We start from the raw sequence: 12508 nt of genomic DNA, 5'->3' as shown, positions 1-12508 counted from the left end.
GTAAGTTTCCCTTGAGGATCAGGACTGAGAGATTGGAAAAGGAGTGGCCCTCCTGTGAGAAATGTGCCCCCACCAGTAATTGGGTATTTCTGTCTTTGATGGATTTCCAGTGTGCGTTCATTCTGGTGCGCAGTTGTTGTTTGGTCTCTCCTACATATTTTCCATCAGGGCATTTGGTGCATTGGATTAGATATATTACATTTCTGGAGGCACAGCTGTAAGATCCAGGGATGCTGATGACTCTGTTGTGGGGTGTAGTAATAGTGGAGGTGGTGGAGATGTGTTGGCAGGTTTTGCATTTCTTGTCATGGCACGGTCTGGATCCTTTTGGTGTGTTCTGGGCTTGAGGAAGTTTGCTTCTGGTGATGAGGTTGGCGAGGTTCGGTGCTTGTTTGAAGGCTAGGATGGGTGGCTCTGGGAAGATCTTTTTAAGAATAGGGTCTCTTTCTAATATGGGTTGAAATTTTTTGAGGATTTTCTGTACAGGTTCAAGGGAGGGGTGATAGGTCATAACCAGCAGTGTGCGATTTGTGGGGGGTTTTCTTCTGTACTGCAGCTGTTCTTCACGTGGTATCTGGGTGGCTCTTTCAAACATGTGATCTATCTCTCTGGATGAGTGTCCTTGTTGGGGGAAAGCCTTTTTAAGATTGGTGAGGTGGCAATCCCGGGTGTTCTCTTCAGTACAAATGCGGTGGTATCTGAGGGCTTGGCTGTATATCACAGCTTTTTTGGTGTGTTTAGGGTGATTGCTGGTTCTGTGCAAATATGTATGTTGGTCTGTGGGTTTCTTGTATACTGTGGTCTGTATTTTACCCTTCCGGATACTGATCATTGTGTCAGGAGACATTGGTGCTGGAGTATTCTAAAGAAAGTCGGATGGAGGGATGGTGATTGTTGAATTTCTGATGGAACTCAATCAGAGATTGTAGGTTTTCAGTCCAAATGATGAAGATGTCATCGATGTATCTTAAGTATAGCAAGGGTTTGATGGTGCAGTTCTTGAGGAAGTCTTCCTCCAGGTGGCTTATAAAAAGGTTGGCATACTGTGGGGCCATTTTAGTGCCCATAGCTGTTCTCATCATCTGGAGGAAGTGTTGATTATTAAAAGTGAAATTTTTGTGTGTGAGGATGAAGTGTATAAGGTCAGTAATATCTTTGGGCCTGTATTCTGAGTTGTAATCTTGTTCCTGTAGATATGTAAGGCAGGCTTTGATGCCAACCTGGTGTGGGATGTTGTTATATAGGCTGGTAACGTCCATGGTGGCTAGGAGTGTGTTGCTGGGAAGGTGGTCTATGTTTTTAAGTTTCCGTAGAAAGTCTGTAGTGTCTTGTACAAAACTTGCTCTGTGGGTGACAAGTGGTTTTAGGACTGATCCAACGTAACCTGATACTTCCTCAGTTAGGGTCCCATGGCTGGATATGATAGGTCTGCCAGGGTTCCCTTGTTTGTGGATTTTAGGGAGCATGTAAAAAGTCCCCAGGTTAGGTAGTGGGGGGATCAAGGTCTGTAGTTTTTCTTGTAGTCTTGATGGAAATGATTTGATGGTATTGTTGAGTTTTTTGGTGAAAAGGGGAGTAGGATCTTCTTGTAGTTCTTTGTAGTAGGTGGTGTCAGAGAGCTGTCTCTTGGCTTCCTTTATGTAATCCTCATGGTTTAGGATGACTATGGCTCCTCCTTTATCTGCTGGTTTTATTACTATTTGGTGGTTAGATCTTAGAGATTCTGTGGCCTTTTTCTCTGGTAGAGAGAGGTTGTTGTGGTGGCGTGTGTTGCTGATTATTTCATTGTTCATTCTTTCCCTGAAGCAGTCAATGTAGTGGCCAAGGTTAGGGTTTCGTCCACTGTGAGGTGTCCAATCTGATGTTTTTTGGGGCTTTTTGGCATTGATCCTTTCCTGAATGTTGTCAGAGGATGAGTTGTTGTTGGGAGTGGGTTCAGTTTGGTCGTGGAAATATTCTTTGAGGCGTAGGCATCAGAAGAATTCTTCTAGTTCTCCACATTGAAGTATTTTATTAGGGTATTTTTCTGGACAGAAATTAGACCAACACAGCTACAAACTACACCCCTGCAGTCACGTATACATGATTCAGAAGTCAGAATCGGAGATTTCAAATAGGAATCTATAGTGTCAAAAATATTCTGACCTATTGTGGTCTTTCTAAGTTCTTTGTAACAAAAGGATCACTTCATTATTATTATTATTATTATTTTAGCTTTTAAAATGGGGTGCCTCTAAATTCAGAAAAGTTATGGAGGGGTACCTTGAGTTTGAAAAGGTTGAGAACCACTTTTCTAGGAGTTACACTTTTGGCATTTAGGGACCAGGGTTAATTATTCAGTAAGTGATACTCTTCCCTCCCGGTTAAAATAATTTGAAATTGTCCTAGAGTATCACAACTGTGGTAGAGGTTTATATTATGTTTAATTATATTCTGATTATTTATTACTATAAATATTAAGCTTTCCATGGTTTTAGGCCCTGTAAGGAAAGAAGGGCAGGGGACAGATCAATCCCCTTTGTATCAGAGCCCTTTGTATATGCTCTTTCCTTTAGCTTCCATTCTGTGCTACTCTGACATACAGGATACTAAGCCAAATGGACCTATTAGCCAGGTCTATTCTATGACACTTTTTGTTTTTATCGAAAGTTTGCTAATGTCAGTGAACATCTTTCCACTGATTTTAATGCATTTTGGATCTGACCTTTAGTATTTTATAAGGATATTTGGTTTAAAAATAAAGTTGAATTAATAATATAAAGAGAACCATATGATCACAAAGAAAAATTAAATAAATGTTTGATTTAGTAACATCTGAGAGCCAGGCTGAAGATGCAAAAGACAATACCACAGAGTTCTGATTCATTATATCCCTGATTTTTAAACATTTGATATTTCATAAATGTATGAATGATGGTCAGTGTCTCAAAATGAAAAGTATTTGTATGCATTTTACACCTGTGATGTTTCTCTTATTTCTAGAACAATGATGTACAAACAACTATTTTTTGCTGATGAAGTATTTTTAAAATGCTTACTTTATATTAGAGGACTGTGTGAAAATACAAGTAACATTAATAGCTACAGAGGGTCAAAAAATAATGTAATTTATTTGATAAAGGTGAGCAAACTAACACTTTTAGCTATGCAGATATAAATTGCATCACATGTCCTGTTTTATTAAAAATTAAAAATGATCTGATTAATAAGATGTGTTAAGCTATTCTTGAATTTTGGAAGTCAGTAGGAAGGCTGCTTCAGTTATAGCTAATTTGAGCATAAGACTGGCTATAGAGTTTCTGTTTCCAGAAAAATAAGGGAATGGGTATTGGATGTCTGGGTTCCAAATGATAAGTAACAGTTTAGAAGTACTAGTTTAGGAACCTGTTCCATGCATTAAGTATGAAAATAGTTGTATAATGTGTCACCAACACACTGCTGAATGTAATGGGATATTATGACAAGGGAGAGGGGCTGGTTGCCTGTACTACTGTCTCTCATGGACTCATTTCTAACAGTACAAATTGTCCACTGCTAGAAATGAACTCTTGTACAAGGCCTTTGTATATACTCGCACCTCATTAAGACTTGTTACCTTGTTATTCAGTGTGTCAGCAGATGCTGTTAGTCAATCAAGCTACTTACCCCCATGTCCCTCCTGTGAAGCAGTGCATGTGTAATGTCTATGGTAGCAGATTAGCTGAAAAAAAGACAAGCGCTCAGCTTCAAGGTTTACAGGATTAGTCAATCTCGTTAGGGAATTTCTGGGCTGCCACATTCACATGCTGTATGTGACTTAAATTGTACTACAGTATAAACAGTAATCTGTATGGTTACTAATAGTGGGGTCTGGCACAAAGCAACATGATATTCTGTATAAAAAATAATTTCTCATTGCAGTAGAATCCTAGATAGCTTGCCCTATGTTTGGCCACTTTTAAATCAGCTGAATGTTATGCAGTGGAAATATAATTTTCACAATATCTTTATATCTACTGAAATCTTCTTAACTTTTCTTTTTCTCTGGCACCCATGAATCTCTGTAAATGTCACTGTTAAATTAGTTTTTCTAGCCCACTTTTGGAATATGTGTCTTTCTCTTGTAAGTGTACACTGTCTTACACATACACATACACTCACTCTTCCAAGTTGTTTTATTGGTAGGGACCTACCCAATTCAAGGAAGGTGGCAAATATCACAGGAAGATTGTGGGGCTGACTGTCATTTTTGAGGGCTTATTGCAGTGAGCCTCCCCCAAACATCTGGCTGAGGGGCCTGCCGGTAGCCCTGCCCCCCACCACTGTTGGTGGAGTGGACTGTCCCTCATACAGCTTTGCCCCTCGCTGCTGATTGCCTGAGAGGGTTGTCTGTCATGCAGCCCTGTCCCTCGCTGCTAATTGGTGGAGAGGGGTAGAGCTGCATGACAGGCAGCCTTCTTAGTCAATCAGTGCCAAGAGACAGGGTGGCAGCCATCTTGTCTGCCCCCTTCATGCCAGCAGCCCCACTCCCCGCCCCACATCCTCTTGGTGGGTAAGCAACCAGGCCACAGCAGCCATGAGGACTGCTGGCTTCCATTGGGGAACCAGCATTTGATTTTTAGTCAGTTTTTTCCTCCACAGATTTCACAGATATCGCCCAATTTTGTGATGTCCACGAAATCGCAAATTGAGTAGGTCCCTATTTATTGGTGCTGCATGTCATTCTGCACTCAATTTCAACTCCTTGTCATATAATCTTAGAAAATTAGGATTCAGGAAGTCATCTAGTCCAACTCCCTGCTCAAAGCAGGACCATTTTCAACTAGATCATTCCAATTGGGGTTTTGTCAAGCCGGGCCTTAAATCCTCCAAGGATGGAGATTCCACTGTCTCTCTAGGTAATCCATTCCAGTACTTCACCACCCTCCTAGTGTGAGAGTTTTTCCTAATATCCAACATAAACCTCCCCTGCTGCAACTTGCTCCTTGTTCTGTCATCTGTCACCACTGAGCACAGTTGAGCTCCATCCTATTTGGGACCACCCTTCAGGTAGTTAAAGGCTACTATCAAATTCCCCCTTAGTTTTCTCTTCTGCAGACTAAACACGTCCAGTTCCCTCAACCTGTCCTCAGAAGTCATGGGGCAGATCATGTGCCCCAGCATCCTTACTATTTTCATTGCCCTGGCTGCCATCTGACACCTCCAGGGAAGGAATTCTTCGTGATCAACACATCAAAGAGCTACTCAACACAGTTCACAAAGACACACTCATGGACCCAGAGGGACAGCCTTCCATCTTCAGCTCCTTGCGGACCTGCTCCATGATTTTTCCAGGGTCCGAGGTGGGGCTGACTGGTCCGTAGTTACCTGGATTCTTCTTCTTTGCTTTCTTAAAGATGGACAATATATTTGCCTTTTCCAAGTGTCCGGGACTTCCCTCAATCAGCACAAGTTTTCAAAGATAATTGCCAGGGGCTCTGTAGTCATATCAGCCAACTCCCTTAGCACCTTTGGATACATTGCGCTTGGCCCTATGAATTTGTATATATCCAGCTTTTCTAAATAGTCCCTAATCTGTTCTTTCACCATTGAGGGCTTCTCACCTTCTCCTCAAACTGTGTTGCCTGGTGCAGTAGTCTAGGAGCTGACCTTGCCTGTGAAGACCAAGGTAAAAAGGGCATTAAATACTTCAACTTTTTCCCCATCTGTTACTAGGTTGCCTCCCCTAATCAGTAAAGGACCCACACTTTCCCTAACCTTCCTCTTATTGCTAACACACTTATAGAAACCCTTTTTGTTACCCTTCATGTCTTTTGCTAGCTGCAGCTCCAGTTACACTTTGATCTTCCTGATTTCATCCTTGCATGCCTGAGCAATATTCTTATATTCCTCCCTAGTCATCTGTCCAAGCTCCTACTTCTGTTAAGCTTCCTTTTTGTGCTTAAGCTCACTGAAGAGATCTCTGCTAAGCCAAACTGGTCACCTGCCATATTTGCTATTCTTCCTGCACATTGGAATGATTTGTTCCTGCACCCTCAGTAATGTTTCTTTAAAATACAGCCAGCTTTCCTGGCTTGCTCTCTAGAGGTGTGCGAAACGGGCCGTATTTGATTTGGATTCAGATTCGGCCCGAATCGGGGACAGTGATTTGATTAATTGATTTGGATCACTGTCCCGATTTGATCTGACCGAATCCAAATCTGAAGATTTGAAGAATCAGCGATTCAGCCATAGACACAACTTTAAATGTTTTTTTTTACATACCTCGAGATATCAGGTGCGGCTCATAAATGCTATGATGCTGGGGTGGATGGAGCCTCACACAGGAGTGCAGGGAGACCCTCTGTGTGTTTAGTGACAGACCCAGAAGTGGACTGGAGGTACTTTCTGTCCACTTCTAGGTCTACAGCCAAGCACACGGGGGACCCCTTCCATGCTCCGCCAGCTCAGCGATTGGGTGCAGGGGGACCCTGGATGCCCCCCCAGACCCAGGAGGCACCAGTCTCCGGGGTGGGGGGTGTCCCCCGCACACTCCCCGATGAACCCGGAAGTGGACCGGAAGTACTTCTGGTCCGCTTCCAGGTCTGCTGCTGAGCGTGCTGGGGACCCTGCCCCCTCCCTCCCTTCCCGTGCTCCTGTGGGGAATGCTTTATCCGCCCCAGCGTCTCAGCATTTATGAGTCGCCTGCTATCTTGAGGTATGTAGAAAAAGCATTTAAAGCTGTGTCTATGTCCAAATCATTTAATCTCTGAATCTCTCCAAATCAATTCAGAGGGTTCCGATTTGATTCTCAGAGATTAAAGCGTCTTCTGATTTGATTTGGATTTGGAGAGTCAGCCGCCAAATCTCTGCTGAATTGAATCAGTGACCAAAGCTTTGCACACTACTTTCCCCTACTGCTTTCCCCCTCAGACTGGCCTCTCAGGGGATCCTGCCCATCAGTTCCCTAAGGGAGTAAAAGTATTCTTTTCTGAAGTCCAGGGTCCATACTCTGCTGCTTTCCTATCTTTTGTCAGGATCCTGAACTTGATGATCTCTTGGTCACTGTTGCCCAAGTTGCCATCCACTTCTACATCCCCCACCAATTCTTTCCTGTTTGTGAGCAGCAGGTCAGGAAGAGCATGGCCTCTTGTTGGTCTCTCCAGCACTTCCACCAGAAAGTTGTCTCCAATGCTCTCCAAAACCTTTGTGGTTTTCCTGCGCACTGCCGTATTGCCTTCCCAGCAGATGTCAGAGTGATTGAAGTTCCTCATGAAAACCAGGGCTGTGATCTGGAAACTTCTACAGGTTGTCTGAAGAAAACCTAATCTACCTCATCCTCCTGGTCTGGTGGTCTGTAGCTGACACCCATCACAACATCACCCTTGTTGCTGTCCCCTTTAATCTTAACCTGACTTTCAAGTGGCCTATCTCCAGTTTCATACTGGAGCTCTGAGCAGTCATATAGCTCTTTTATCTGCAGCATACTCCTCTTCCTCTTCTCCTCATCTGTTTTTCCTGAACAGTTTGTAGCCATCCATGATAGTGCTCTAGTCATGCGTGCGATCCCACCAAGTCTCATCTTATCCCTATCTTCAGTGCTGTGTGTTGTTTTGTCCCAACTATATTTGCACTTTCATTTCAAACCACTTTTCTATGGAGGGCTTGCATTCAGACAGCTCTGGTTGTCTTTGTGTTCACTTTGCATTTAGGGTTCTGGTGCTTGTAATGTTGATATATAGAATGTTGAGTCGTGGGTGAAAGATACATTCATATTCGAGTAACCAATTTCCTTTGATTGTCTGTGGTATTTTTATCTCTTAATTTTTATCTGTTGCTTCAGGTGGACAGGTCCCGCACATATTCCTTGGATGAGTTTTATGAGGAGCAGTATCAACAAAGCAAACAAGCTCTTAATCAACTACAGACTTTCAGGGAGACAGTAATCACATCCATTAAAAATACTTTTATTAGGGTAATTATTTAAGTTCATTTATCACTTTTTTATTTTATGGTTTTATCCTGTATCTTTTATTCCTGTTCATTTCCCTATAGGCACAGATCTTATTTTGCTTGAAAGGTAACTAAAACTAAATTGCCTCTCTCTTTTCAACTTACATGTGTCTCTTTCAGGAGAGCTGATTCTATTCCACATCTAATTTGCCTAGGTTTCCCATTCTTTCACTGGGCAGCCTAGTCACCTAACCTGTCCCGGAAGACGCACTCATATCTTTACTATACTGTCACTGAACAGAGTTACAGATAGCCTGACTTGCTTCCATCATGTCAGCATTCAGCTCAGTGGGCACCTATATGTGTGAAGGACCTCTGCTCCAGTGCTTGCTAATTAGCACGTGTCGGAGAAGACTTGATTGAGTCTGTTGTGAGTCTGCTGCAGTGTGCTCATTAGTGCACTCCAGCAGCCTCTGCATCACATATATTCAGTGTCCCTATATTTCAAAATGGTGGTGGGAGTGCTTTAACTAAAGCTCGTCAAATGAGCTTTAGTTAAAATGCCCCTGCCGCCATTTTGAAGCTCGGGCTGCTCAATACGTGACACTGCAAGGACTTTAATTAGACTAGCTTTCAGAGCCGCTGTAATTAAAGTGCCCCACTCCCCCTCCACCCCAGAGCACATATATAGATGCCCTGTCTGACCAGCTAAGAGGGGAGGTTCTTTTTTGGGAAATGTCTCAGAGGAGAAGGCTACTAGTGTTTGTGTAACTGATAGCAGCCTTGAATTTCATGTACCATAAAGGGAGTTGATGCTGTTGCCCACTGTTGTCTAGTAGTCCCGGTACTTGCCCAGGAAGAAGGTTTGGAGTCCTAGGCCATCTCACCGTAAGGCTAGGGACAGACATTACACATAAACCAGTTTAAGTGATCAGAAACTGGTTTAAACCTGTAACAGAACAGATGTTCAGTGCACATAAACCAGTTTGAAAATGGCTGAAACTGGTTTGAGATAAACCTGGTTGAATGTAGTATCACACTTAACTGATTTGGGTCAAACCAGTTTATGCAATGTCTGTCCCAGACCCCTTGCTGGTTTAAGTTAAACCAGACCCCCCAGCATTCAGGCATGCTCTCTGGGCTGGGCTGGACTGGGTTGGGCTGGGTGGGGCTCTCTACTCCACAGCAGAGCTGGCCCCTCCCCTCTGCTCCCTGGTTGGAACTTGGCAGAGACTGCAGGTGTCTACGTGGTTTTCCCCTGCTTCCCCCATCCCCTCCTCTCCCCTCCCCACTCCTTGCTACGCAGGGATTCCCCAGTCCCCTCTACCTTACACAGATACTTTTCAACATTAGTGAGCAGACCACATGATGGCTATGGTCTATGCAGTGGCAGATGGGACAAAGACAGAATCAACAGGTAGCTGGTAATGTCCCTGTGTTGCAGTGACAATATGTAGGGGGTGCACGTGCACCCCCTGACAGCAGCATTCCCAGGCAGGGGAAGCAGGTGAGAGTGCTGGTGCCCACCCTGAGAGCGCTGGCCAGGGAGTGTGCCAGGAGAAGCAGTCCCCCTGCGGCCAATCCTGCTGACCTGGAAGTGCCAGCGGTGTGCCGCTGCCAGTTGCGGGTCACCGGGATTGGCCGTGGGGACCCCCCTTCCTCCCCCCCCCCCCGTTCTGTGGAATCGGCTGAAGAAAGACCCACTCCCCCGGTCGCTGACTGCTGGGGGGGCAAGTGCCCCCCGACTCAGGAGGCACCATTCTCCCACGCTCTGTTGTTTTCTTAATGGGGTGAAAAACACTAAGTTGGGGTTATAAACACTGTGTTATCAATTCCCTCCTTGGCTAGTCAGGACCAGGTGGGGAGCCTTCCCTAATTAGAGCATTAGAGCAGCCTGCCAGCGTCTGGCCATGCCCCCGCTCAGCTCAGCAGTGTGGAAGGGAAAGGAGGGTTGCTCTAGTGCCCCCTGGCTTCTAGCCTGAGCCACCACAGGCACGTGCCTGCATTTCTGGGATTTCTTTTTGAATGTCTGTCCCTAGCTTGAAGAGGTTTTAACCCACATCACCTACATCCCAGGATAGGGGCTAACAACCAGTGCTGGCCAGGGGTGAAAGAAATCCTTCAGCCCTCCTGTTGAAGCTGGGCTGCTGGTTGGAAAGGAATGCAAGTCATGACATGAGAAACAGGGCAAACAAGAGGGAGTGTGACTGTGTGGTGCAGTGAGGAGAAAATTCAGTTTATAAGAGGGTAATCCTAGGTTCTGGTCCCTGGTGCCAAGACTGTTTATGTATTTTGCATTAAATAGTCATTGGATGAAAATGATAACTGGTATTAAGAATAGGAGTTAGAACCTAGAATTTTCTTCCCTTTCCCCTGCTACCATCAGTATGCCATCCCCACAGGGCTTGAGTCGCATTGCTTCTTATTTGTTCCCTGGACTATTTTATGCATTATACATTAGATGGCCATTGGTTAAAAAACAGAAATAACAGTGTGACGGCTGTTTGAAGCCTCAAACCCTCAAGCTTACAGAGCTATCCCATGTTCTGACTGTAGCCAGATGATTACTAAGATTACAGTGAACAGAAAATAAAGTTTTTCCTTTTAGTAGGACCCTAGGAGTTGGCTAATCATGACCTGCTTCCCACAATTACTCTATTAATTCCCAACTGGCATAAAAAAAGTCTGTTCCTTCCTGACCTGGGTTTTCAGCCATGTGATCCAGAACAATACCTCTCCCAAAACTTGCTCTTGTGACTGAAAATACCTTGCGAAGCTTTCTTTCGTTTAATAGATTTTTTTTTTCTTTTCAGTTCTAAAATTAAAGCTTAAATACAGGCACAGACAGCCAGTCGGGATAGAGCCTTGGTTTTATTTTAGTGTTTATTACTAAAGTATACTTTTGACCATTTTGTAATATTTTATCTTTATAGTTACCTTATGATTAGCACATTCAAAATAAAAGCATTATTTTTCTCAGAAGTATGGAATCTAAATTAACATCACAGTCCTGAATTTTCAGTGTGTCTGATTCACTAGAACTTTAAACATAAACATTTCTGAAAAATATAGAAAAAGTTTGCAATGAAAAGTGACTGCTTCAAAGTGCCGAATGTGATATATAAGGGATTCAAAGCACGCTAATTTATTTTCTAAATTTATTATCACTATCTCTGTAGGTGGCAGAAATGAAGGGAGTTCAAAAACTTTTTCAGCTTGTGCCCACTGACAGTAAAGAGAAACCAAAATGTACAGAAATAGGGGAATGGTGTCAGATGACTAAATGCTTTTCAAGATTCCTTCAACTAGTTGACAAGATTTTCCAGGAACTTCTTCGTAAATTGGTGCACAATGCTGTCCATCTGCTTTTGGAGTGTTTTAAACGTTCCAGCAATGTGACTGCTCTAGATGAAAAGAAGAATGAAAACCTTATGAGGTTATTTCTATCAGTCTAGATTGCAAACACTGGTTTAAAACAGAATTTTGTTTCATTATATTGTTTTTCTAAAATATTTGGAATTCTTTTTATTTTGTCCTGATTTTATATTGGGATTCTAGACCATTGAAGTTTACTTTGTCATCTAAAGCCTCTGGCAGATGTTACACTTAAGACATGATTAGTCTGTTAATCTTTCTTAACTAGTAATCCGGTCAAATATTTAGGGAATTAATGGCACCAGAAAAAGGGAAATCAGCCACAAAAATATTATGCCAAAAATATGTAATATTTTTATGGCTAGTTTTCATCGTGCCTTAAATTAGGACTGTCCTGGGGTCTCCAACTGGACCTGGTGCAATCCTTGCTGATCAAGAATCAGCTGATTGTCTGCTGGATCTGGGACTACACCGGGGCTCTAATCAGTCCCAATGCAGTCTCTACTGGCTTATCTTCAGCTGATTGGCTGTCTTTAGGACCAGACAGGCTTCAACCAGCTTCAGTGAGGTTCCCAGAGACAGCAGATGATCAGATGATCATCATTTGGTTCCAGGGATCACACTAGGTCTGTTCAAGCCTAGTGTGGTCCTGGAGCCAGTTGACAATCAGATAATTATTGGCCACCCACTTTCAAATTGCTGGTGCAGGAGGAGTCCAGGATTGTGATCCCAGGATCCCCCTGTATGGGCAAGTAGGGCACCATCGGCATCTGACCACAACACCAAAATTATGTGTTCTGCCATACACATGTGGCATGGCATGAGATATGATTGTTGGGATTAGGGATCAGATCCCATTGCACCTTTAAATGAACTTCTGTCAGCAGCCTAAATGTTTACCCTTAAATAAATCATGTGATAACGATTTGGTAAATTTGACTCTTAGTACTGCTTGTGATGGAAACTTAAGGGTATGTCAGTTCTGCTACTTGTCATTCATTTGAGGGTGCCCCTAAGCCAGGGGTGGGCAAAATATGGCCCATGGGCCAGATCCAGCCTTCCAGGTGATTTCATCTGGCCCACAGGCACCCACCAATTAAATGTACCTTGCCCAGCCCGCGCGCTTCACTCCCACCCTTTTGTGTGAGAGGGCCCTGGCCCTGGCCCTGGCCCCAGCCCTGGGCAACATGCACAGCTTCTGGGTGGGGCTGCTGCTGCCACT

The 12508-nt window shown here is 43.7% G+C and overlaps 2 protein-coding genes across 5 annotated transcripts in view; one reads left to right on the top strand and one right to left on the bottom strand.

Moving 5' to 3' along the window:
• The window catches only part of LOC132244850 (uncharacterized), a 95674-nt gene extending 89150 nt beyond the window's left edge, over positions 1–6524 (bottom strand). For 3 of the 4 annotated variants that reach the window (XM_059717467.1, XM_059717473.1, XM_059717463.1), the window contains exons 1-3: positions 6244–6524; positions 5583–5633; positions 3646–3700 (exon numbers count right to left, since the gene is read on the bottom strand). The gene's annotated coding sequence lies outside the window, so the exon portion shown is untranslated. The remainder of the gene's footprint in view (positions 1–3645; positions 3701–5582; positions 5634–6243) is intronic. The other variant, XM_059717481.1, reaches the window with a different exon arrangement.
• The window catches only part of LOC109282109 (dynein axonemal heavy chain 14-like), a 38332-nt gene extending 26112 nt beyond the window's left edge, over positions 1–12220 (top strand). Inside the window, exons 8-10 of the mRNA XM_059724251.1 lie at positions 2914–3121; positions 7802–7933; positions 11091–12220. Of these exons, the coding sequence (XP_059580234.1) occupies positions 2914–3121; positions 7802–7933; positions 11091–11366 (616 nt within the window). The 3' untranslated portion in view covers positions 11367–12220. The remainder of the gene's footprint in view (positions 1–2913; positions 3122–7801; positions 7934–11090) is intronic.
• Positions 12221–12508: the final 288 nt, after the last annotated feature.

The sequence above is a fragment of the Alligator mississippiensis genome, chromosome 1 (genome assembly GCF_030867095.1).
Source record: "Alligator mississippiensis isolate rAllMis1 chromosome 1, rAllMis1, whole genome shotgun sequence".
Taxonomy (NCBI): Eukaryota; Metazoa; Chordata; order Crocodylia; family Alligatoridae; genus Alligator; species Alligator mississippiensis.
This window is presented reverse-complemented; position numbering and strand designations above follow the sequence as displayed.